Source organism: Herpailurus yagouaroundi, unplaced genomic scaffold (assembly GCF_014898765.1).
Source record: "Herpailurus yagouaroundi ecotype Mexico unplaced genomic scaffold, PumYag 249, whole genome shotgun sequence".
NCBI lineage: Eukaryota > Metazoa > Chordata > Mammalia > Carnivora > Felidae > Herpailurus > Herpailurus yagouaroundi.
Window position 1 is genome coordinate 881,015 of NW_024412466.1, and position 21,780 is coordinate 902,794.

Here is a 21,780-nt window from a genome sequence, read left to right on the forward strand (position 1 = left end):
GGCTTGCCTGCATTTTGAAAAGTAAGTGGAGTCAAATGGGTTCCTGGAAGAACCCACAGAAATGCCTTGTGAGAGAGGAGTCAGCAGTAAATTTCCGTCAGGCCCAGAAAGATGAGATTATCTCAGGGCACGGCCAAGCATGGAAAAACTGGCCTTCCCTCCCACCCCCCACCCTTTTTCCTCCCCTGCTTGGATTGTGTCGGGGTCAGTAACCCAGCCAGCAGCAAGCCGAGGAAGAAGGAACAGCGTTAGGCGTGGAGGGGCAAAGAGGGACCACGCCTCCCTTTCCCAGTGAAAGCAGCCAGCTGTGGCAGGCCAGCTAAAAGAGTAGATATTCTCAGTGTAAAGCATGTTAAGTAGTTTTATTGCCAGCTGGGATTGGACACTTAATTACTGAATTGAGACTGTGTTTTCTACTTAAAGTGATTGTAGAACTTTCTACTACCCAGGAGTTATCAGAAAAGTTATAGGACTTATCCAGGTTTTTATCCAGGGGCATGAATATGTTCAAAGGGACAGTAGGAGGTAAGTGAAGTTGGCTTATGATTATATACATGTGGTTTTGCGTATGCTCGTTGTACTGGTTACACGAAGCTCTGAGGAAGGGTTGTTCACATGCATAGGTGCAAAGGCCGTGTTTTACAGTGAGCACAGGTAGAGGGCTTGCTCGTCTGTTGGGTGTGCAGTGTGAGAGGGAAGAACCAAAGATGTGACATCAGCCACTGGGGAAGGTGGTGCCCTTTCTTGAGAAGGGAGACTTGGGAGTGAGATATTTGCTCGGTTTGTTTCAGTGGAGTAGTAGTGGAGCCCAGGGACTCTGATTTGCCTCCATAATGTTTCAAAGGACTGGTTTCATGCAAGGGAGACGCTGAGTATACAGTTGGGTATATGACAGGGAGCTCAGAGGAGACAGCAGGGCTGAGGGTGTCTGTCTGAGATCATGGGTGGAGTTTAACATCATGGGAGAGGATGTGATTGGCTCAGCAAGGAATGTAGGAGGAGAAGCAAAGAAGGCCCAAGACCGAGCCCTCTCTGAGCTTGGCTGTTGGGGGAATTCCAACATTCCGAAGACAAGTAGGAAAGAAGGAGCCAGCGAGAGACCAAGGTGGAGCCTTCGAGGCACGGTAGAAGCAGCACCGCGAGCATGCTGCGTCTTGGAAGCAGAGCTAAGAAAAAAGTTTCTAGAAAATGACCTAGGTCCTAGAAATGATCAACCAGGTCAGAGGTCGAGAAAGATGCTGGTAACTTGACAAGAGCGGTTTCGGTGGTGGGGGTAGAAGCTCGGAAGGTGCAGGTTAAAGGTGAGGCAGGATGAGAGTGAGGACGGCAGGTGGAGTCGGCTCTTTCCCGGAGCTCCCTGTGAGGTGTAGCAAGACGGTGGGAGGGAGCTGCAGGGAGAGATGGGGGTTGGCTGGTGGTTTTTTTCTAAAGTAAACTCTATTTGAGATAATTGAGGACTTATGTGCAGTTGTAAGAAATAATACAGAGAGATCCCGAGTCTCCTGTAATGGTTACACCCTACAGAACTAGTGTGCCTCACAACCCGAATACTGACACTGATGTCATCGAGATATACAACATTCCATGCTGGAAGGACACCCAGGTTGCCTTGTAGCCACACCAACTTCTTTCTTACCCTCACTCCCCTCAATCCCTGTTAACCACTAGTCTCTTCGTCACATCTGTAATGTCAAGGAGGTTATGTAAATGAAACCATAGTATATGTCACTTTTTGGTATTGGCTATTCTCACTCACATGATTCTTTGGGGATTCATCTAGATTAATGTGTGTCAGTAATTGGTTCCTTTTTATGGCTGGGCAGTCTTCTGTGATATGGGTGGGCTAGGTTTATTTAACATTTACCTGCTATAGGACATATGGATTGTTTTCAGTTTGGGGCTGTTGTGAACATAATTGCTCTACACATTGGTGTACAGGTTTTTGTGTAAACATAAGTTTTCATTTCTCAGGGATAAATGCCTCGGAGTGCAATTTCTGGCTTGTATAGTAGTTGCAAGTTTAGTTTTTTAAGAAACTAAAAATTTCCCAGAAGGCTGTATTCTGTTACATTCCCATCAGGAGTGGATGGATAATGTAGTCTCCTCACCAGTATTTGATGTTGTCATCGTTTTTGACTTTAGCCCTTCTGGTTAAGTGTGTACTGATATGTCGTTATGGTTTTAATCCACACTTCCTAATGGCTAATGGCGTTAAGTATCATTTCCTACTTTTTTGCCATTCGTTTATCTTCTTCAGGGACATACCTCTTCATATCTTTTGTCCACAGTTTGTCTGGATTGTTACTTTACTGTGAAGTTTTCATATATTCTAGGAACTAGTTGGTTGTCAGAGATGTGGCTTGCAAATACTTTTTTTCTAGTCATTAACTTGACTTTTCATACTCTTCACCTGGTTTTTCACACAACACGCATTTTTAATTGTGAAAAAGTCCAGTTTATCAGTTTTTCCGTTTGTAGATTGGGCTTTTAGGGTCAAATTTAAGAACTCTTTGCCTAGCCTTAAATCCTGAAGATTTTATTCTATGGTTTTTTTCTTAAAGTTTTATTGTTTTACATTTTACATGCAAGTCTGTGATCCAGTTTGAGTTAATTTTTGCATAAAGTGTGAGGTCTAGGGGCGCCTGGGTGGCTCAGTTGGTTAAGTATCCAACTTTGGCTCACGTCACGATCTCCTGGTTTATGAGTTCAAGCCTCGCATCTGGCTCTCTGCTGTCAGTGCAGAGCCCTCTTTGGATCCTCTGTCCCTCTCTCTCTCTCTCTCTCTGCCCCTCCCCCCCCCCCCCAAAAAAATATTAAAAAAAAAATAAAGTATGAGGTTTGGGTTGACATTCTTCTCTCACTCCCCCTGCTTCTCCACGCCTTCCTTCTTCTCTCTCTTCTTTCCTACCTTCCTTACTTTTTGGAGGCTTGTGAATATCCAGCTGCTCTAGCAACCCTTGTTGAAAGGCTATATTTCCTCCATTGAATTACTTTTGCACCTCTGCTAAAAAATTTGGGTGTAGTTGTGTGGGTCTTTCTTTTCCTTCCTTTTTTAAACAAGGTCATACCCAATGTGGGGCTTGAATTCACAACCCTGAGGCCAAGAGTCGCATGCTCCACTGACTGAGACGGCCAGACGTCCTATGTGGGTCCGTTTGTGTTCTCATGATCTGAGTGTCTCTCTCTACGAATAGCACATTATCTTCATTATTGCAGCTGTACTGTAAAATAAATCTTTTAAACCAGGTAGACTGATCACTCCCATTTTGTTCCATTTGGGAGAATCGACATCCTTACTATGTTGGGTTTTCTAGTCCATGAACATGGTGTATCTCTCCATTTATGTAGATTATCTTTGATTCCTTTAATCAGCACTTTGGAGTTCAGTATACAAGTCCTGCATATGTTTTGTAAGAAATGCAAATGATTTTTATATGTTGATCTTATATCCTGCAACCTTGCTGAATTTACTTATTTATTCTAGGAGATGTTTTGGAGAGTCTTTGGGATTTCCTGTACAAACGTGTTGTCTGCAAACAGGAACAGTCTATTTCTTCCTTTCTGATTTGTATGCCTTTTATTTTATTTCCTTGCCTTATTGCACTGGCTGAAACTTACAACTTTTTGGTAGATAAGAGAATAGACATATTTCTGCGCTCCCAATCTTAGCAAAAAAACATTGAGTTTTTCACTGCTAAGTATAATGTTAACTGCAATTTTTTTGTTTTTTTGTGGATGTCCTTTATCAAACTGAGGGAGTTCTCCTATACCTACCTTTCTGAGAGGGTTTATCATGCATGGGTGTTGGATGTTTCAAAATACTTTTCTTGCATTGATATGATAATGTGATTTTTCCTTTAGTCTGTTAATACAGTGGATTACATTGATTGGCTTTTGAATTTTGAAACGGCTTGGCATCCCTAGAACAAACTCCACATGGTCATGGTATATAATTATTTTTATACATTGCTTAAATCAATTTGTTAATGTTTCATTAAGGGTTTTGGCACCCATATTCATGAGGGCTTTTGGTCTGTAATTTCCTTCTAGTTTGAATTATGTTGGTCTGGTTTTGGTATGAAGGCAATACAAGCTTTATAAAACGAATTAGAAAGTAGTTCTTCCTTTCTCATTTTCTAGAAGAGATTTGTGTATGTGGTATTAATTCTTTTTTTGAGAATTGGTAGAATTCTACAATCTGGGTCTAGAGATTTCTTTTTTAAATGTTTTCAATGTTTATTTATTATTTTTGAGAAGGAGAGAGAGCCAGAGCACGAGCTGAGGAGGGACAGAGAGAGAGGGAGACAGAATCTGAAGCAGGCTCCAGGCTCTGAGCTGTCAGCACAGAGCCCAACATGGAGCTTGAACTCACAAATTTGTGAGATCATGATCTGAGCCAAAATCAAGAGTCAGATGCTTAACTGACTGAGCCACCGAAGCGCCTCAAGATTTCATTCTTTTATTTGTGGCTGAATGTATATATGTATGTATGTATGTATGTATGTGTGTGTATATGTGTATACACATAAATACATTTACATATAAATGTATATTTATATATCTTCTTTATCCATTCATCAATCAGTGGGCATTTGGGCTGTTTTCATATGTTAGATGTTGTAAATAATGCTGCCGTAAACATAGGAGTGAATGTATCCCTTTGAATTAGTGTTCTTGTATTCTTTGGGTAAATACCCGGTAGTGTGATTCCTGGATTGTAGGGTAGTTCTAGTTAAAAAAAAAAAAAAAAAAAAAAAAAATTTTTAACATGTATTTATTTTTGAGAGATAGAGAGAGACAGAGCATGAGTGGGGGAGGGGCAGAGAGAGAGGGAGACACAGAATCCGAAGCAGGCTCCAGGCTCTGAGCTGTCAGCACAGAGGCAGTCGCGGGGCTCGAACTCATGAGCCATGAGTCGTGACCTGAGCCAAAGTTGGACGCTTAACTGACTAAGCCACCCAGGCGCCCCAGGGTAGTTCTATTTTTAACTTTTTGAGCAAACATACTGTTTTCCAGAGTGGCTGCACCAGTTTGCATTCCCACTAACAGTGCATGAGTGTTCCTTTTTCTCCACATCCTCAACAACACCTATTGTTTTTTGTTAAAATTTAATTTTAAATTTAATCAAACAACCATGAAAGGAAGTGGTATTTCATTTTGGCTTTGATTTGCATTTCCCTAATGAGTTATGATATTGAGCATCTTTTATGTGCTTATTACACCATTTATATGTCTTCTTTGGAGAAATGTGTATTCAGATCATTTTCCCATTTTAAAATTGGTTAATTTGTCATTTTATTATTGGCCAGTAATTTTTCTGTATCTATTATGGATGCTAGACCCTTATCAGATATATGATTTGTAAATATTTCTTACATTTTGCGCATTGTCTTTTCACTTTCTGGATGGTGTCATTTGAAGTACCAACAATTTTTATTTTGATGAAGTCCAATTTTTCTATTTTTATTTTCATCATTGTGCTTTTGGTGTTACAGCTGAGAATTCATTACCAAATTCAAAGTCGTGAAGATTTATTCCTATATTTTCTTTTAAGAGTTTTCTAATTTTTGTTCTCATATTTAGGTCTATGACACATTTTACTTTTTGTATGTGATGTGAGGCAGGGACTCAGCATCATTCTTTGCATGTGGATATCCAGTTGTTGAAAAGACTGTTCCTTCCCCCATTGAATTTCTTGGTACCATTGTTAAAAAATCAATTGATGATAAATGTAAGGGTTTATTTCTAGATCATCAATTTTATTCCATTGATCAATATATCTATCCTTTTTAGGGGGAAATTTTTAAAATTACAATTTCACTTTCCTTAATAATTATAGCTCTATTAAATTTAACTATTTTATATTGGATGAGTTGTGGTAGTTTGTGTTTTTTGAGAACTTGGTCCATTTCATCCTTGTTAGTGAATGTATGTAGAGTTTTTTGTGGTATCCCTTCATTAACCTTTTAATGTTTGCTGGGTCTGTAGTGATATCCCCTGTTTCATTCATAAAATTGATAACGTGTCTTCTGTCCTTTTTTCTTGGTCAGTATTGTTAGAGGTATGTCAATGCAACTGATTTTTTTTCAAAGAACCAAGTTAAAAAATTGACTTTTTTCTATAGTTTTTATTTTCAATTTTGTTGATTTATGCTCTTATCATTATTATTTACTTGCTTACGTTTCCTTTGGGTTTATGTTGCTCTTTTTTTTTTTTTTCTAGCAGCTTGAGGTGGAAGTTTAGATTATTGATTTGATTGATTTGGTTATTGATTTGATTACTCTTTCATAATGTATGTATTTTATTTAGTGATACAAATTTCCCTCTTGGCACTGCATTAGCTGTGCCCTTCAAATTTGACACATTGTATTTTTATTTTCATTCAGTTCAGTGTATTTTTATATTTCCCTTGAGACTTCTTCTTTGACCCAAGGACTATTTAGAATTGTTTTCCACCTATAAGTAAGGTGTCATTTCTCTTTTGATTGTCTTTAGTTTTCTTAAATTTGACTATGATATGTCATGTTGTGGATTTCTTTGGGTTTATCTTATTTTATTTTTTATATTTATTTTTTATTTCAGAGACAGAGACAGAGTGAGAGAGAGAGAGTGTGTGTGTGCATGCACACACACAGCAGGGGAGGGGCAGAGGGAGAGGGAGAGAGAATCTTAAGCAGGCTCCACACTCAGCATGGAGCCTGTCACAGGGCTCGGTCCCATGACCCTGGGACCACCACCTGAGCTGAAACCAACTGAACCATCCAGGTGGCCCGAATTTATCTTATTTGGTGTTTGTTTAGCTTCTTGAATCTGGAGGTTTATGTCTCTTGACAAATTTAAGAAAGAAGTTTTCAGGTGTTGTTTTTTTGAACACTTTTCAGCCTCAGTGAATGCATGGTGGTCACTACCAGCGTACTGGACACTCCTGTATTTTGCTCCTCTGATGACATGAACATTAGGTCTGTTGTTACAGTCCCACAGGTTCTTTAGGCTCTGTTCTGTTTTTTTTTTTCTTTTAATTTTTTTTAATGTTTATTTATTTTTGAGAGAGAGAGAGAGACAGAGTGAGTGGAGGAGGGGCAGGGAGAGAGGGAGACACAGAATCCAAATCCGGCTCCGGGCTCTGAGATATTAGCACAGAGCCTGATGCGGGGCTTGAACTCAAGAACCGTGAGATTATGACCTGAGCCGAAGTCGGATGCCCAACCGACTGAGCCACCAGGTGCCCCTTCTTGTTTGTTTTTGAAGTCTGGTTTCTTTCTGTTTATCAGACTGGGTAACTTCTGTTTCTCTTTTTTACTCTTCACTTATTCTTTCCCCTGTCTGCTCTATTCTGTTGTTATGCCTTCCATTTATATTTTAATTTTGATTATTGTTGTTTTCAGTTCTAAGTTTTCCATTTGGTTCTTCTTTATATCTTCTACTTGTTTGCTGACACTATTTTTTTGTTGAGACTTTCTGTTTTTGAGTGTGTTTCGAGTGTGCCCATGATTGTTCTCTGAAGTATTTTTATAATAGCTGCTTTAAAATATTTGTCAGGTACTTTTATTGTCTCTGTCATCTTAGTGTTGGCAATCTGTATCAGTCAGAGTTCTCCAGAAATATAGAACCAGTAGGATGTGTATGTATGTGTGTATACAGATATATGTGAAGAGAGAAAGATTGATTAATTTTTAATTGGGAATTGGCTCTTGTGATTATGAAGGCTGGCAAGTCCAAATCTGCAGTTTGAGCTGGCAGGTTCAAGACCCAGGAGAGATGGTGGTACAATTCCAGTCTGACACCCAGCAGGTGGAAACCCAGTAGAGCCAATGGTGCAGATGAAGTCTGAAGGCAGTCTACTAGAGAATTCCCTTTTACTTGGAGGAGGGTTGGTCTTTTTGTTCTCTTCAGACCTTCAACTGATTGGATGAGGTCCACCACATTATGGAAGGCAATCTGCTTTACTCTATCAATTAAAATGTTAATCTCCTCCCAAACACATTTACAGAAACACCCGGAATAATGTTTGACTGAATATCTAGGGACCCCATGGCCCAGTCAAGGTTGACACATAAAATTAACCATCACAGCATCTATTGAAAATTGATCGATCTTTTTTTCCATACAGTTTGTGCTTTCCCTGGTTCTTGGCATGGCAAATGAGTTTCAGTTGAAAACTGGACACTTTTGGTACTGTGTTATGAGACCAAGGCTATAAAAGTCAAAAGGTCTAGGAGAGATGTCCTTCTTTGCATTCAGTTTTTAGATTATGCCTGAGTGCTGGCTTGTGGCTTAAACCAGGCACATGGTAAGGACTGTTCCCTGGGGACTTGTGGACTTGCTCTCCATCAGGGGGAAATGTGGCATGTGGCTCACTGCCTCTGAGCTGCTGCGAAAGCTGCTACAGACAGAAGATCAGACTTGAGCCTAGGGCCCGTGGGCTCCATTCAGGAGAAATGTCTTTGGAGCTGACTGGTATGTCCAGCAGCCTGGGAAGAATAAGGGAGTTGTCCAAGCAGAGGCTGGCATGCAGCCTTCAAGGTATCCTGGGACCCTTGGGCTCCCTGGAACTACTCCTTGGCTTTTCGGCATTGCTGGGCAGTGATCAGTAGTGCTAAGTGTCCTTGGTCTTTTGAGAGCTGCAGTTCCCGTGAAAGCTCTGTGGGGCAAAGGCAGGCAAGTCTGATGTGGGTCCTTCCCGGACTCCCCCTGTCTGGACCTCCCACCACCTGAACTCTCCCTGCCTAGGCCATGCCAGGTGTTCGAGGTAGGGCCAGGGGCACTTCTGTAGCCAGGGCTATGTGTCTTGTCCACCTGTTTCTCCTCATCTCCCCCTTGCTTCCAGACAAATGATGCAGCCGGCAACACCTGGAACTGGCTCTACTTCATCCCTCTCATCATCATCGGCTCCTTCTTCATGCTCAACCTGGTGTTGGGTGTGCTCTCAGGGTAAGAGGCCGCAATGGGCTTGGGTGCCACCTGCCCCTCCGTGTTCTCAGGCTAAGGGGACAGATGGTGGGGTCAGATATGGGCCTGTGTGACATGGGAAAGGCCTCATGGCCACCCTCTGTGGTGGTCACTCCCAGCATACTGAGCTCTGGCCAGCCTTTCCTTTGTGCTGCCATCCTGACCTCTGCCTTGACCGTCATCTGGCCCTGGCCTCCTTACGTCTGTCCCACCCTTGGCCTTCACCTGGCTCTGATGATGGGGGAGGGGCTGCTGCTGCATCTCAGCTGGGTCTGTGGTGGGGTTTCTGGGAGTGGAGAGTGATGGAGCAGCCCTGTATCCTGGCTAGAGTGGTCACCAGGCTCTCCAGCATAGCCTTGACCCCTGGCTTGCTCCTCCTCTCCAGACACCTTTCTGTGCTGAACTCCTCCAGTAGAGAGCAAGGGAGGGTGGGGCTAGGAGTCCTTCCTGAAGAAAAGTGCTTCCTGACTCCACATTGCAGTGAGATGTGGCACACGGTACCCTCCTGTGATATGGACCAATAGCTACAGAAATGCTTTGTGCTTAGGGGCACAGATGGGGCTGGTGTTTAAGGCTCCTGTCCTTCTACCAGGCTGAGGAACCTGTGTTGGGAAGGCCTGGCCTGCTCTCTGCCCCTACCTTGGTGTCATATCTCCTATAAGACTCGAGAACAACTCCTCCCTGCCCACCCTGAAGGTTCCTGCTCAGGCCCAGGGTTCCTGAGGGAGGCCGGGGGAGAGGCTGGTGGACCCAAGAGGCAGCTATCTTACTGGCCGGGAAAGGAACAGCCATTGAGAGGGCAGTGGTTAGGGGCCAAGGCCTGCGTGCTCTGGCTCTGGAATGTGTCCTTGGCCTCGGTCCTATCCTGAGGGATATGTCACTAGCATGTCTTTTCAAGCACTTGCATAGGACAGGCAAGCCCACAGCACGGGGAATGGATGTAGAACTTGTAGTCTAGTGAGGGGATTGCATGGTCGGAGCTCGACGGGGTTGGTGGGGAGGCCAGGGGAGGCCCGGAGCTCAGAGAAGCCACCTAGGGAAGGGGCATTTCCAGTGAGACCCAAAGGGGGACCAGGAATGAACTCCATGAAGGAGGGAGGAAGGTCTCCCAGGCAGAAAAGAGCTGGGGTGGAGGCCCAGAGGTACAGAGGGGTGCAGGGATGCTCAAAGCTGGAACCAGAAGGTGTGGAGGGGAGAGGGTGCTGAGCTGGCAGACGGCAGGCTTGTGTGGAGCGTGGGCTCTGTGCTGAGGACAGTGCGCAGTGGGGGCTGGTAGGAACATGAGTGGGTTCATGGTGAGTTGGGAGAGCAGCCTGCTCAGTCTGGCTTTTTGTGCAGCTTACCCTGGAGAACGTGCAGGAAGAGTTCGGGGATTGGGGCTGTGTGGCCTCTCACTGAGCAGGGCCATGAACTTTGTGACTGTGTGGCCCTTCTCCCCACTGTGAGCATCCTGGCCTCTGGGAATGGGATGATATGAGATGGTTTTCCTTATTAGTCTCAGCTGAGTCCTCTCTCAGTCATCCAGGCTAAGCAGAGGGACCCCAGGGTTCTCTTTCAGGTTCTTCTTGGAGATGGCAGCGCCCCTAAAGCCAGCAGTCAGTGCACAGCATGTGGGGCCCATGGAAGCAGTGGTTAGATGCCACTGGTACAGCCTGGCCTGGGGAAAGCTCGCCCTGCAGGGCCCAGTCCACGTCTGGGCACGTGCTGCTGGATTAGCCGGCTTGGAGCCAACCAGCCTCGCGTTCTTCTTCCCAGAGGAGCAGGATCAGTGAATCCTCTCGTGGCTTTTCTTAGCAGTTAGAACTGATGCCTGAGGAAGGCAGGCCCTACTGCTGGCTACCATCTGAGAAGTGGCTGCTGTGTGCTGGGCCTAGGTTGCTGCAGCAAGTTTTCACTGGTGGCTCTGACACTGACTCAAGCAGTGTTGTTACTGCCCTACCCCTGCACCCCAGGCCCTCCTACCTTCATCGTGGCCAAGGGAGAGGGGGGGAGGAGGAGGAGAGGACGCCGATATTCCTGCGAGTTCAGGGTTTGGGAGGGATGGGAGGTCCAGGCAGGAGCTGGCTCCTCTCATTCCCAGGATGGCCACAGCTCAGGCCCTGGTGGACACTGGCCATGAGTTTGGGTCAGTGCTGGCCAGAGCTGAGCTCTCTCTCCCGCTGTGGCTGTGTGCCAGGAGTCAGGCCTGCCAGGTTCACTGCACCAAGCTGCTTCTCTTGGAGGAGGAACAACTACTCACCTGAGACTAGACATTGCTATTTTGCTGTGTGGCTGTGCCCGCCTGCCCTTTGGGGACCTGGATCCTGCCCCAGGCCGGAGCTGAGAGGCTTGCAAGGCTGTACGCTGGGTGCCTGTGTGCCTGTGTGTGAATGGCCTCCTTCTGGTGGGGTGAGGCTGCAAGCTTGGCTGGGAGCCTGGGGCTGGGCTGCTGAGGGGTAAGGAGAGCAGAAACCTCTCTCCTGGTCATCTCAGACCTCAGAGGTTTGTCCGAGGTGGCTTGCATGGGCTGTAGAATGTTTTCCTTTTGTCTCTGGCTTGCCCTATCCGGTCCCTTCTTGCCCTGTTCCTGTCTGTCCATCCCCTCCTAGTAAGGGCTCTGGGTCTGAACCAACAGAAAAAACAAAGTGTAAGTCCTCTTGGGCAATTCTTGCCCAGGAGCTCTTCGTAGGATGGCAGGTGACAGGGCCTGGCACTCAGAGGGAGGGGTGTGCTTTGGCCTGCTCTGGGCAGGGGGTGTGGCATTGTCCCTGCCCTCTGGAGCCCCCTCTAGGGACTGCGGTGCTGTCCCTGTGTGCTGGAGGAGTCTGAGGAAGGAGGGTTCACCTGGGCCCTCCGAGGGCTCGGGTTGGAAGAGGCCGTGGTGGTGAGGCTCCCTGGGAGGGCGGCCTGTGACCTGCATGTCATGTCCCAGCCTCTTCCTGGGTCCCTTTGCCTCTGCGTCTGCACACCCATGGGGCGGGCGAATGTGCTCACACTCACCTGATCTGCTTACTTTTGTGGACCCTGCACAATGCAGAGAGTTTGCCAAGGAGCGTGAGAGGGTCGAGAACCGCCGGGCCTTCCTGAAGCTCCGCCGGCAGCAGCAGATTGAGCGGGAGCTCAATGGGTACCTGGAATGGATCTTCAAGGCTGGTGAGAACCAGGGGCTGCTGCCTTGCTCCTGGCCTGTCCTCTGTCAGTGCCGCTGGAGCCCCAGTCCTGGGCCGGACGAGACCAGCCTGGAGAGCCGAGGAGAGCTGAGGCGTTGGAAGTGGATTCTCCAGCTGGCCCGGGGTCCTGACACAGGGCAGCCATATGGCCCTGGAGACACTGGCCTTTTTAATGGAGGCTTCTGGCATGGCCTAGCCTAGAGCTAGTTTCTGCCTGTCAGACTCAAGCACCCTTCCCTTGACCTGAGTGTGTTCTGCGCCCTGGCTCTGGGCTTTGTCAAGCCTGGGGTTTCCGACTGCCTCCCTCCCTCCCCCGCCCCCGCCCCAGGCCAGCATTCTTTCCTGCATATGGGGCGCCTGCTGTGCCTCCTGAAGCGCGCCTCTTCGGCCAGGAACTCACCTAGTGGGGTGGCTGCCCTCAAGGGAGGGTGATGTGAACAGGCCAGGCCCCCCTCGTGGGGCACCGTGTGGGGGACACATAAAGGGTGTCTGTCTCAGTAGGAAAAGCTCGGCCGTGAGCCCCACGGCCTTCTGGAGTCATCAGGGTGAGAAGGCGGGTCCAGGAGCAGAGGCGCATCCTTTACTCTGCCGGGTTCCTGGGGACTGAGCCCTGGGCAGGGGCGGGGGCGGGGCAGGGAGGCTCCCAGCTGAGGCTGTGTCTCACTCGCAGAGGAAGTCATGCTGGCTGAGGAGGACAAGAATGCGGAGGAGAAGTCCCCTCTGGATGGTAGGTGACCACTGTTAGCACTCCGTGCCCGCGAGCCGCGTGCGCATGCTTGCATGTGTGGTGCCGTCTGCAGTTGTTGTGCCGGCAGCTGCACGGCCGCCACCTTCCCCGGGGTCCTGGGCGGACCCGTTCTGGAGGTCGCCGCATGCTCCCGGGCAGTTGCGTGCCGTGGACCCGAGTGGAGGTAGCTGGCGGTGGGCTTAGGTAGCACACCTGCCGAGGCATCGCCCCGGGGGCTCAGAGGAGTCTGTGCTCACGGTATGGACCCGAGAGCTGTGTTCTCCAACACGACGCTTTACATGTGACTGTGTAAGCTCATGTGTAAGTCCACTGCAGTGAAGTAAAAGTGAAAGTCCTGTTCCTCAGGCTCACCCACCACATCTCAAGCGTTCAATAGACATATGGGGCTAGAGGCTACTGTACTGGTCAGCACAGATGTAGATCGTTTCCATCATTATAGAAAGTTCTATTGGACTATGCTGCTTCTAGAAGCTTTTAAAGTTCAGGTCTAAACCAAGTTGTATCTGTGTCTAGAGCTCAGGGTGACGTGGCTCCCAGATTGCCACGGAAAGCCTCTTAGCACAGCCTGGGGCCGCTAGGGCCAGAGTGGCCATGGTTACTGGCCTGGCTGCTAGCGCAGTCCCAGTGGCAGGACAGTCGTCCTGTTTTCACACCCACTGCTGAGGAGAGGGCCAGAGAGCTTGGCTGTGTCCCCTGCGGCCTCAGCTGGACCCACATCTGGGGCTCTGTGCATGTCTGTGCTGGCCCCTCTGCAGACCTGACTGATCTCTCTGGCCCCAGAGCGGGCTGCTTGGCAGCGGGCCACGGTCCTGGCCTTGTCCTTACAGACGTCTCCTGGTCTCCCCTGGTAGCCAGGCCTTCCCCACTGACATCATCGTGGAGAAAAGGGGAAGTGGCACTCCCCTCACGATTCCTTGTCCCCTGTGCTCTGAAGACTGAGAGGGGCCCACAGGGGCCAGGATAGGAGATCCCCAGGAAGATGGTCGCAGGCTCGGCTGAGATGCACCCCCGCCCTGAGGCAGTCCCCTCCCCCTCCCCTGTTTAAAGCAGTGTTGAAGAGAGCAGCCACCAAGAAGAGCCGGAATGACCTGATCCATGCCGAGGAGGGGGAGGACCGGTTTGCAGACCTCTGTGCTGTTGGTGAGTCTCTTTGGTTCCTCCTGGCCTGTCCTGTGAGTGGGTACAGGAATTCCCCTAGCTTCCGGCCTGTCCCCTGGGCCCCCCAGCCCTCTGGGGCCACCCTCCTTCCCTTCCTTCCCTACCGCTCACACTCCTGCGTCCACCCTGATGGCAGGAGGTACAGTGCCCTCTGCCCTCTGCTGCGTGCTCAGCATTTCCACCCCCCACCCCGTGCAGGCAGTGGAGTGAGCGGTGTGTTTGCCCAGCGCTTCCTGCCCTTTCCCATCGGTGCAGCCCCGGCTGCTCTCGGCTCTACCACCCCCAACGTGGACACAGAGCCTCGGGCCGCACCCCGTAGCTGAAGGGCTACGTGTGTGTTACTGACCGTAGCGACTGAAAGGTTCTGGCCGTCTCTCTTCCCAGCCCCTGTCTGTCTTCCACGCTCCTGGGGCCTCTGGCTTCATCCCCTTCTTCTCAAATGGTAGAAGAGAGATTGTGGTTGCTTTATCACACAGCTCTTTTAGTTCCCTTCCTCAGTCTGGTACCAGAAGTGCCCAGGCCTTTTCCCACCAAATGCCCTGTTACTGTGCATTCTGCAGCAGAAGAGGGCTGAGCCAAGGGCCTCCACCTTGGTGGTTGGAGACAGGCCTGCATGGCAGTGAGCTTCTCACTGAGGCACCAAGTCAAGGGGTTGCAGGCGGACTTGGTCTCCAGCTGTCCGTGAGCAGGCCCGAGTCCGAGGTCTGCTTCTCATTATGTGGTTGCATTTATTTGCATTTATGACACAACTCTTTTTTTTTTTTTTAAATTTAAATGTGCATTTATCTTAGAGAGACATGCAGACAGAGTGAGAGCAGGGGAGGAACAGAAAAAAGGAGACACAGAATCAGAAGCAGGCTCCAGACTATGAGACAACTCTTTGATGAAAGTTACTTGTGTATTTATCTGTCAGTCAGTCTGTCTCTGTGTGTCTCTATCTATCCATCCATCAATCGATGTGTCTGTCATCTAAGTATCTATGTATCATCTGTCAGTAATCTGTGTATCTATCAATCTATCATCTGTCAATCATCTATCTATAATTCAATCAATCTAGGTATCTGTGTGTCTGTCTATCATCTATCTTGTCTGTCTTTTTTTCCCCACACAGCCCAGTAAACCCCTGTCAGTAGCTTGGGATTTATCCCTGTTCCTCCACACATATCAGATATAATACACATTTGTATCACACACACATGCATGTAGACATGCACACATACACACATGTAGAGTTTTGGGATCTATTCATGTTACAGATAGGCTTTCATACAAATTTTTCTATACCCTCTGGAGACCACTCCCCTCTGCAGTGTAGTTCTAATGCTGTCTTGTCAGTGGCTGCATGGTGTTGCACAGTATGGATTCACTCTAATTGTTCAGGGGCTCTCCGTTGACGGCCATGCATTTATTTTTAGGTTGTTTTATCTTCATCATGAGCAGCGCCACGGAACAGAACCCTATAAGCAACCGTCCTTCCTTTCCAGTGCTTCTGTCCCTGCAGGCAGATTTCTGGGAGCTGGGCACCGCGTCGCCTGCTAGACGTGCCCCCCCCCCCCCTCCAGTTACATGCCGTAGCTTCTTTCGACTTTACCTTGACGCCAAGTTGATGATGTTTCCTTGGAGCTGTCGTTCTCATTTCACTCATTACTAACGATTTTGAGCTCCTTTTAAAAAATGTTTGCTTCTGATTTGAATTTGGGTTTTGGTGAGTCTTCATATACCCGTCCATTTTTCCGTTGGGTGGTTTGTGTTTGCTAGTTAATAAGAGACTGATGTGTGTTGTGGGTCTGAGTTTTGTTACAGTTTTTACAAATTTATCACATGAATGTTGTATTTAAATAGTCCCCTTTATTCCTATTTTACTTAGAGTTTTTATTCTGATTTTTTAAAGTCTACAGTTTAAAATAATTTAAGCAACACCTAAAGTACCCGTTCTTCAAGGGTAAAGATAAAACTGTGAACCCATCTAGTAAAGAAATAAAAAGAACCAGGACCAATTTTATAAATTATGCCTTACGAGGAAATCTTACATTTTCTCAGCATTTCAAACTCGTTTCTGTAGAGTTGCCTGTAGTTTCTCTTACAGTTCTTTTCATGTCTCCTGTATTCAGCCTTTTGTTCATTCACTCAGCAGATATTTATCAAGTGCCCCTGACGTGCAAGTAACTGCTCACGGCTCCGGGGCTATAGCACTGAACAAAATGATGAGGCCCCTTCATCTTCTGCTTTTTCTAGCCCGGCTGTGGCATCAGACCACGGGCAGTAGAATAGGAAGAACACACAGCATGTCAGTGCCACCTCTGGAAAAGGAAAAAATCGAGAAGGGCGGGGGCTTGGAGGGTTCGGGGATTTTGGAGTTTTAAAGAGAAAGGCCGCAGAAGGCCTCCCTGGAAAGGTCGCTCTTGAGTAAAAGCTGAAGGAAGTGAGGAAGTCAGGCCCATGGAAGGGAACATCCAGGCAACACGTGAGAGGATCCTGAGGCCAGAAGGAGTGTGGCACTTGTGGGGACTGTCTGGGAGGCCAGTGTGGCTGGAGTGGAGCGCTGTGGGTTTCAGGGGAGCAGTGCCACAGGGTTAGGGTTAGGGTCGCAGAGGGCGGGGCCCAGCAAGGACTGTGGCTGCTGGTGGGTTTGCAGAGCAGAGTCGCTGTCCTGCTCCAGTTGGGGCGCAAGAGATCCTCAAGTACAGGAGGGCCAGATGCGGGCCCATTTAGAGGCCACTGTAGGGATCCAACCGGCAGTGGCTGCCGTGGAGGTGTGCAGTGGCCAGATTCTGGATACATTCTGAAGACAAACACACAGGATTTGCCGGCCAGCTGGATGTGGGCGTCAGAGGACTCGGGGCGCCCATGTGACTCAAGGAGGGGCGCTGGGGGCGGACTCCCAGAGTCTGGGGAGCAGCTGGAGGGCCAGTGGGGGTGTCAGGTAGCACCTGTATGTGGGGGTCTGGCGGTCAGGCGGTCGGGCGGGAGACGTCGCACAGTCGCTATGAGGGTGTTTAGGCCCTTGAAGCCGGCTTACATCCTGCTGACTCTGCTTTTGCAGGTGGTTGTTGGAACGTTTATCTTTGCCTTCTGTTTTATTAATTTGGATTGTGTGGGGTGAATATGTATTAATGATCATTTAAAATAACCCTGGTTTAGATTTCTTTTCTTCTATTTTCTTTTTGTTTTAAATGTCATTACTTTCTTTTGTATTTTTATTATCTTTGTATAGTATTTTGATTTACATATTATTGCTTTCCTAATTTCTGAAAATGTGTAACTGTTTCTTTTTCCTTTCTTCTTTACCCGCAAAGGCACTGAAGGCTGTGCCCCGCCCCTGCATACGGCTTTGCTGTGATGGCCTCCTTTTATGGGCTTTTCCATCGTGGTTTCTTTTCTTCACTCTCAAAAGGTGTCTGGGAATCTGCTTCGCTCCCCACAAATTTCTCACTCTTCTAACCCACAAACAGCCATCTCCCCTCCCCTGCTCTCATAATTAGAACCATGCTTCTTTACTATTTTAGCCTGTTTTTTATTTTTACTTATTTATTTATTTTTACCATCCTTACCACTGAGATGCATCATTTCCGTGAGGAAATTGCTGTATTTGCCACCTCTCTGCCCCTATTGGCCCCGAAGGTCAAGAAGATGTGACCTTTGCAGTGTTTTCCTCTTCTCCTTGCCAACTCCTGGTTTAGAGAACTTTGGTGTTTGTAGCCCTAGGCTGTCATTAGTCCCGTGGTCACCCCAGCTGCTTAGCACATTCCCAGAGGTGGGTTTGCTTTCAGCCGTCCTCCAGCCACTACCCCATAGACCTGTCTCTGCTTCCTCTCTGTCCTGTGCTTGGCCTGCTTCCCCGAGGCATGTGTGTGGGGGGGACCCTTGTGAGGGAGGCCTGTTTAATGGCTCCTCCTGCTGCTCTGTGGTATCGCCCTGTCCCCTTCTTTCCCTGTGCAGATGTAGCCTCGGGGGGCTGGAACTCTCGTCCTGGGTCAGAAGTTCCTTCTCTGCCCAGCACCAGGCCTGGTGGACTTTTCCGCCTGTGGGCTCAGGCCTTCCTTCACCGAGGCTTCTTCTTTCCATGTGTGCAATGACTTCGTCTCCTCGCCGTGCTCGTTTTGTGTCCCGACTCCCCGTCGTCCGTGCTCTGCCCCTCGAGGTTTCTCCCCTCGGTTAAAACCCACTTGTGCTGCACCCTCCACGCTACTCGTCTGGGCTTTAAGAGTGAACCTCCTTTCCTTTCATCTGCTGAAGGGGATTTTATTTTTTCTCCAAGAAGTTTCTCTCTTTTACTTTTATTGTGATTGGTTTGGTGCCGCACACAAGTCCTTGGGATTCTCCCGATTTCTGCTCCTGGGTGTCTTGCAGGGCCGAAGGATCACGTGCCTCAGGCCTCAGGCCTCAGGCCTCAGCAGGTTTGGGCGTGGGGCTTCACAGGGTGGAAGAAGCCATGGGTCTCCTGGTGCCCAGCACCCCCTTTGTCCTTCCCTGTGTGCTGAGGATGGCTGTGTCTTACGTGCTGGGCTTGTCACCCCTCCATCCGCTGTCACTGCTGCTGTTGACTGAGCCCAGGTGCCAGGCCCCGTGTTGTTGCCCTGACTCCTACATGGCCTGCGAGGTCCAGGTTCCCTGTTTCCTATTTTCTTTCTTTTTTTTTTTTTTTAATTTTTTTTTTTTTAACGTTTATTTATTTTTTTGAGACAGAGAGAGACAGAGCATGAACAGGGGAGGGTCAGAGAGAGGGAGACACAGAATCTGAAACAGGCTCCAGGCTCTGAGCTGTCAGCACAGAGCCCGACGCGGGGCTCGAACTCACGGACCGTGAGATCATGACCTGAGCCGAAGTCGGCCGCTTAACCGACTGAGCCACCCAGGCGCCCGCCCGCCCCCCCGCCCCCGCCGTTTCCTATTTTCCAGTGAGGACTCTCCAGGCTGTGTGGCGTGTATAAGGCCCTGTGCCTGGGGCAGGGGTGATGGGGGTTTGTGTTTTCATGGCTTGTTGTTGAACCTCACCTTCATTACCCCGTGTTGGTGAATGCAACAGCAAAGCCGTTTCTCCTGTGTCCCTTCACTGGCCTCTGGTGGGCTCACCAAGGGCGAGAACAGAGCCTAGTCATTCTGTCTTCTCTCTGCCACTCAGGGCCTGGAGCGAAAACTCTGTACATGTTTGTGGAAGGAATGGCTGTTAGGCAGGGCTGGCGTAGACTTTTTATTAACAGTGAACTCCCTTTGGGGCATGACGGGCAGACATTGTATGTGGTCACGCATTGTTCACACGAGTGCTTAACTGTGACGTCACTTGCAGGTTAATTTAATTCTCGATTTCCCCTAGCTTGACGAGATCGGATTCTTGTTCCTTGAAATAAGCCTTTTGGTTATAAAGAATATGTGTTGATGAAGCTAAACGTGGAAATGCAGAAGAGAAGCAGCCTCGTCTCTCATGCTTTTCCCCTCCCAGAGCTATGATTCTGGATTTGGCATGTGTCCGTGCTCACTGCAGACCCCTGCTTTTACCAAAGACCTGGGCTGGAGTCACTGTCCAGAGCTGACCTGAGCACACGGTGGTAGCTTCTTGCTGAGAATACTGTCTTCCGGGGCCTGTGCCCTTGTCTTCAGAGACCCAGGGCCCAGAATTCCCTGAGGCACAGCATGCCCTTTATAGTGGTGGCCTGGTTGTCCCTGTTCCCTGACCAAATGAGAGGCTGGCTGGTCTCTGTCCTGGGTGCTGCCAGGGTTCCCTAGGAACTGAAAGGCAGTCCCTCATGTCCAGAGTGCTAGGGCTTCTGCTCCCTGCCCTGTCCCTTGGACTGTGTGTTAGAGGAGGGATGGGTGGGCTTCAAGAGCCAACTGGGGATCTGTGGTTTTGTGCACACGTGGCTGTGGAAACCGCTTTGTGGGTATTCCTTTGATGAGTGAAGATGTATGTGGTTGTCTGCATGTGGGCACAGGTGCAGGATGAGGGGGGCCAGGAGTTATGACAAGGAAGCATTCCTATGAAGCTTTTGCATGGTTAAGGGCTCATTGGTTCTTGCTGGGCATGGTCCAGTGAGCCAGGAGGTGGGGGCCATGGCCCCTCCCCTGGAGAACTTGCTGCTTGTCTCACTGGCCACATGTGTGTGCACAGAGCAGTTCACACAAGTCACGCGTCCCATTACCCTCCTTCCCAGAGTTGCCCTGTGTGTGTTCATAGGAGTGTCTTCAAGAATGAGATGCTCAGGGTGTTGATGCGTGCTGTGCAGTGTGTGTGTGTGTGTGTGTGTGTGTGTGTGACTTTGCTTCTAAACGACTCAAGAAGTGGTGGGGGAATCTGCCTGTGTGGGTCTCTGGACAGTTCTGTGCGTGGCTCTGCCTGTGTGTAGGTCTCTCCATGTCTGTACTACTCTTGCCTTCCTCCCTCCGTGCCCTGTTGCTGCTTTTGAGGAAGGAGCGGGTGTGTCTGGTTGTGGCCTTGGCACTTTGCAGCCCTCAGTGAGGCTGGCCAAGAGGTTTTGTTGAATGAGCTATCTCTGACTAATTGGCAACGGCTGGTGTGTAGTGTCTGGAAATGGACTGGGAGGCTGTGTCCTGGCTTATCCAGGAGGCTGTGATAGAGCAGTGGCCTTCAATGGTCTGGGTGGGGTGTGGCATCCGGAGTGCCAAGAATTTGCCACAAGGGCCCTGTGAGGTTTCTTGAAAGGCTGGCTGATGGGTCCTGGCCTGTGGACCCTTCCATCTGAGTCTGGGGCTGCGTGTGACAGCATCTCCCATCCTGATGCCACCGCTCAGTTTGTAGACAAGTCTCCAGAGGCCTCAGGGCCTGTCTTCATTTGAGTGAATCCAAGAAAACACTAGCCTAATAATGCTGTTAGTGTGCTGCTGAGGGTCTGGGTGTGCACACACACATGCGCAAATATATAGAACATCACATGACCAACACACGCTCCATACCCTTCCCCGGGGACTCCATGCCCAAGCTGACTGGTTTTGAACAATCGGAGGCTCACACGTGCCCAGGCCCTTATTGCAAAAACTAAGAGAACCTGATGCACTGCAGAGACACAGCCAGACCCTGCACACATGCACACTCACGGCCTCTAAGCGCCCACGAAGACTGCTCACTTGCTCATCAAGGGGTGCATGGGCTTTGAGGCGAAAGCCTGTGGGCCTGTCCTCGCAGCGATTGCAGCCTGGTCTGGGAGCTGGGTGCAGAACAGGTCAATAAGCCAATACTGGGGCAGCTGGTACGCGGTTGTGATTATTGTTGGGGAGCTGATTTCAGATGGGGTGCCCAGAGAAGGGTGTTCTGTGGAGGTGACATCAAAGTCCAGACGTGGAGCCGAGAAGCAGCCAACTGTGGAAAGAGACCAGCAGTGGGAAGCATTTCATGCTTAGGTCGCGGCACAGCAGAGGTGGTGTGTGTGTGGAAATGGGGGAAAGCCATGACAGCTTTGTGTGCAAATGTTCCGGAGAGTTTGTTGGGCTTTGTGGGCCATACACACTCACTCTGCCTCTGTACCAGAACAGCAGCCGTGGACCAGACGCAAACCAAGGAGCTTGACTGTGTTCCAGGGTACTTAAAAATAGGTAACCGGTGGTTGTTGGTCCCTGAGTTGAAGCAGGAGGGAGGGCCAGATGCTGCATGGCTCCGTGAGGCCCCCGGAGGGGTTGGGATGGCCTGGGGGCATTGGGGCTGCGCTGCTGGAAGGTGGCTGAGGGGTGCTGGGGGCCATCTGGAGCCTGGTAACCATGGAGACCACCAAGGCTCTCGGTTCCCCCATCTGTGAAATGGGGGTGGGGTCCGGACCTGGTGCAGGC

At 49.1% G+C, this 21,780-nt stretch overlaps 1 protein-coding gene across 1 annotated transcript in view; it reads left to right on the plus strand.

Annotated features, from left to right (window-relative positions):
* CACNA1B (calcium voltage-gated channel subunit alpha1 B) overlaps positions 1-21,780 on the plus strand; it is a 198,695-nt gene that overhangs the window by 47,701 nt on the left and 129,214 nt on the right. Inside the window, exons 9-12 of the mRNA XM_040460282.1 lie at positions 8,828-8,931; positions 11,966-12,081; positions 12,769-12,825; positions 13,894-13,986. Coding sequence (XP_040316216.1) covers positions 8,828-8,931; positions 11,966-12,081; positions 12,769-12,825; positions 13,894-13,986 — 370 coding nt within the window. The remainder of the gene's footprint in view (positions 1-8,827; positions 8,932-11,965; positions 12,082-12,768; positions 12,826-13,893; positions 13,987-21,780) is intronic.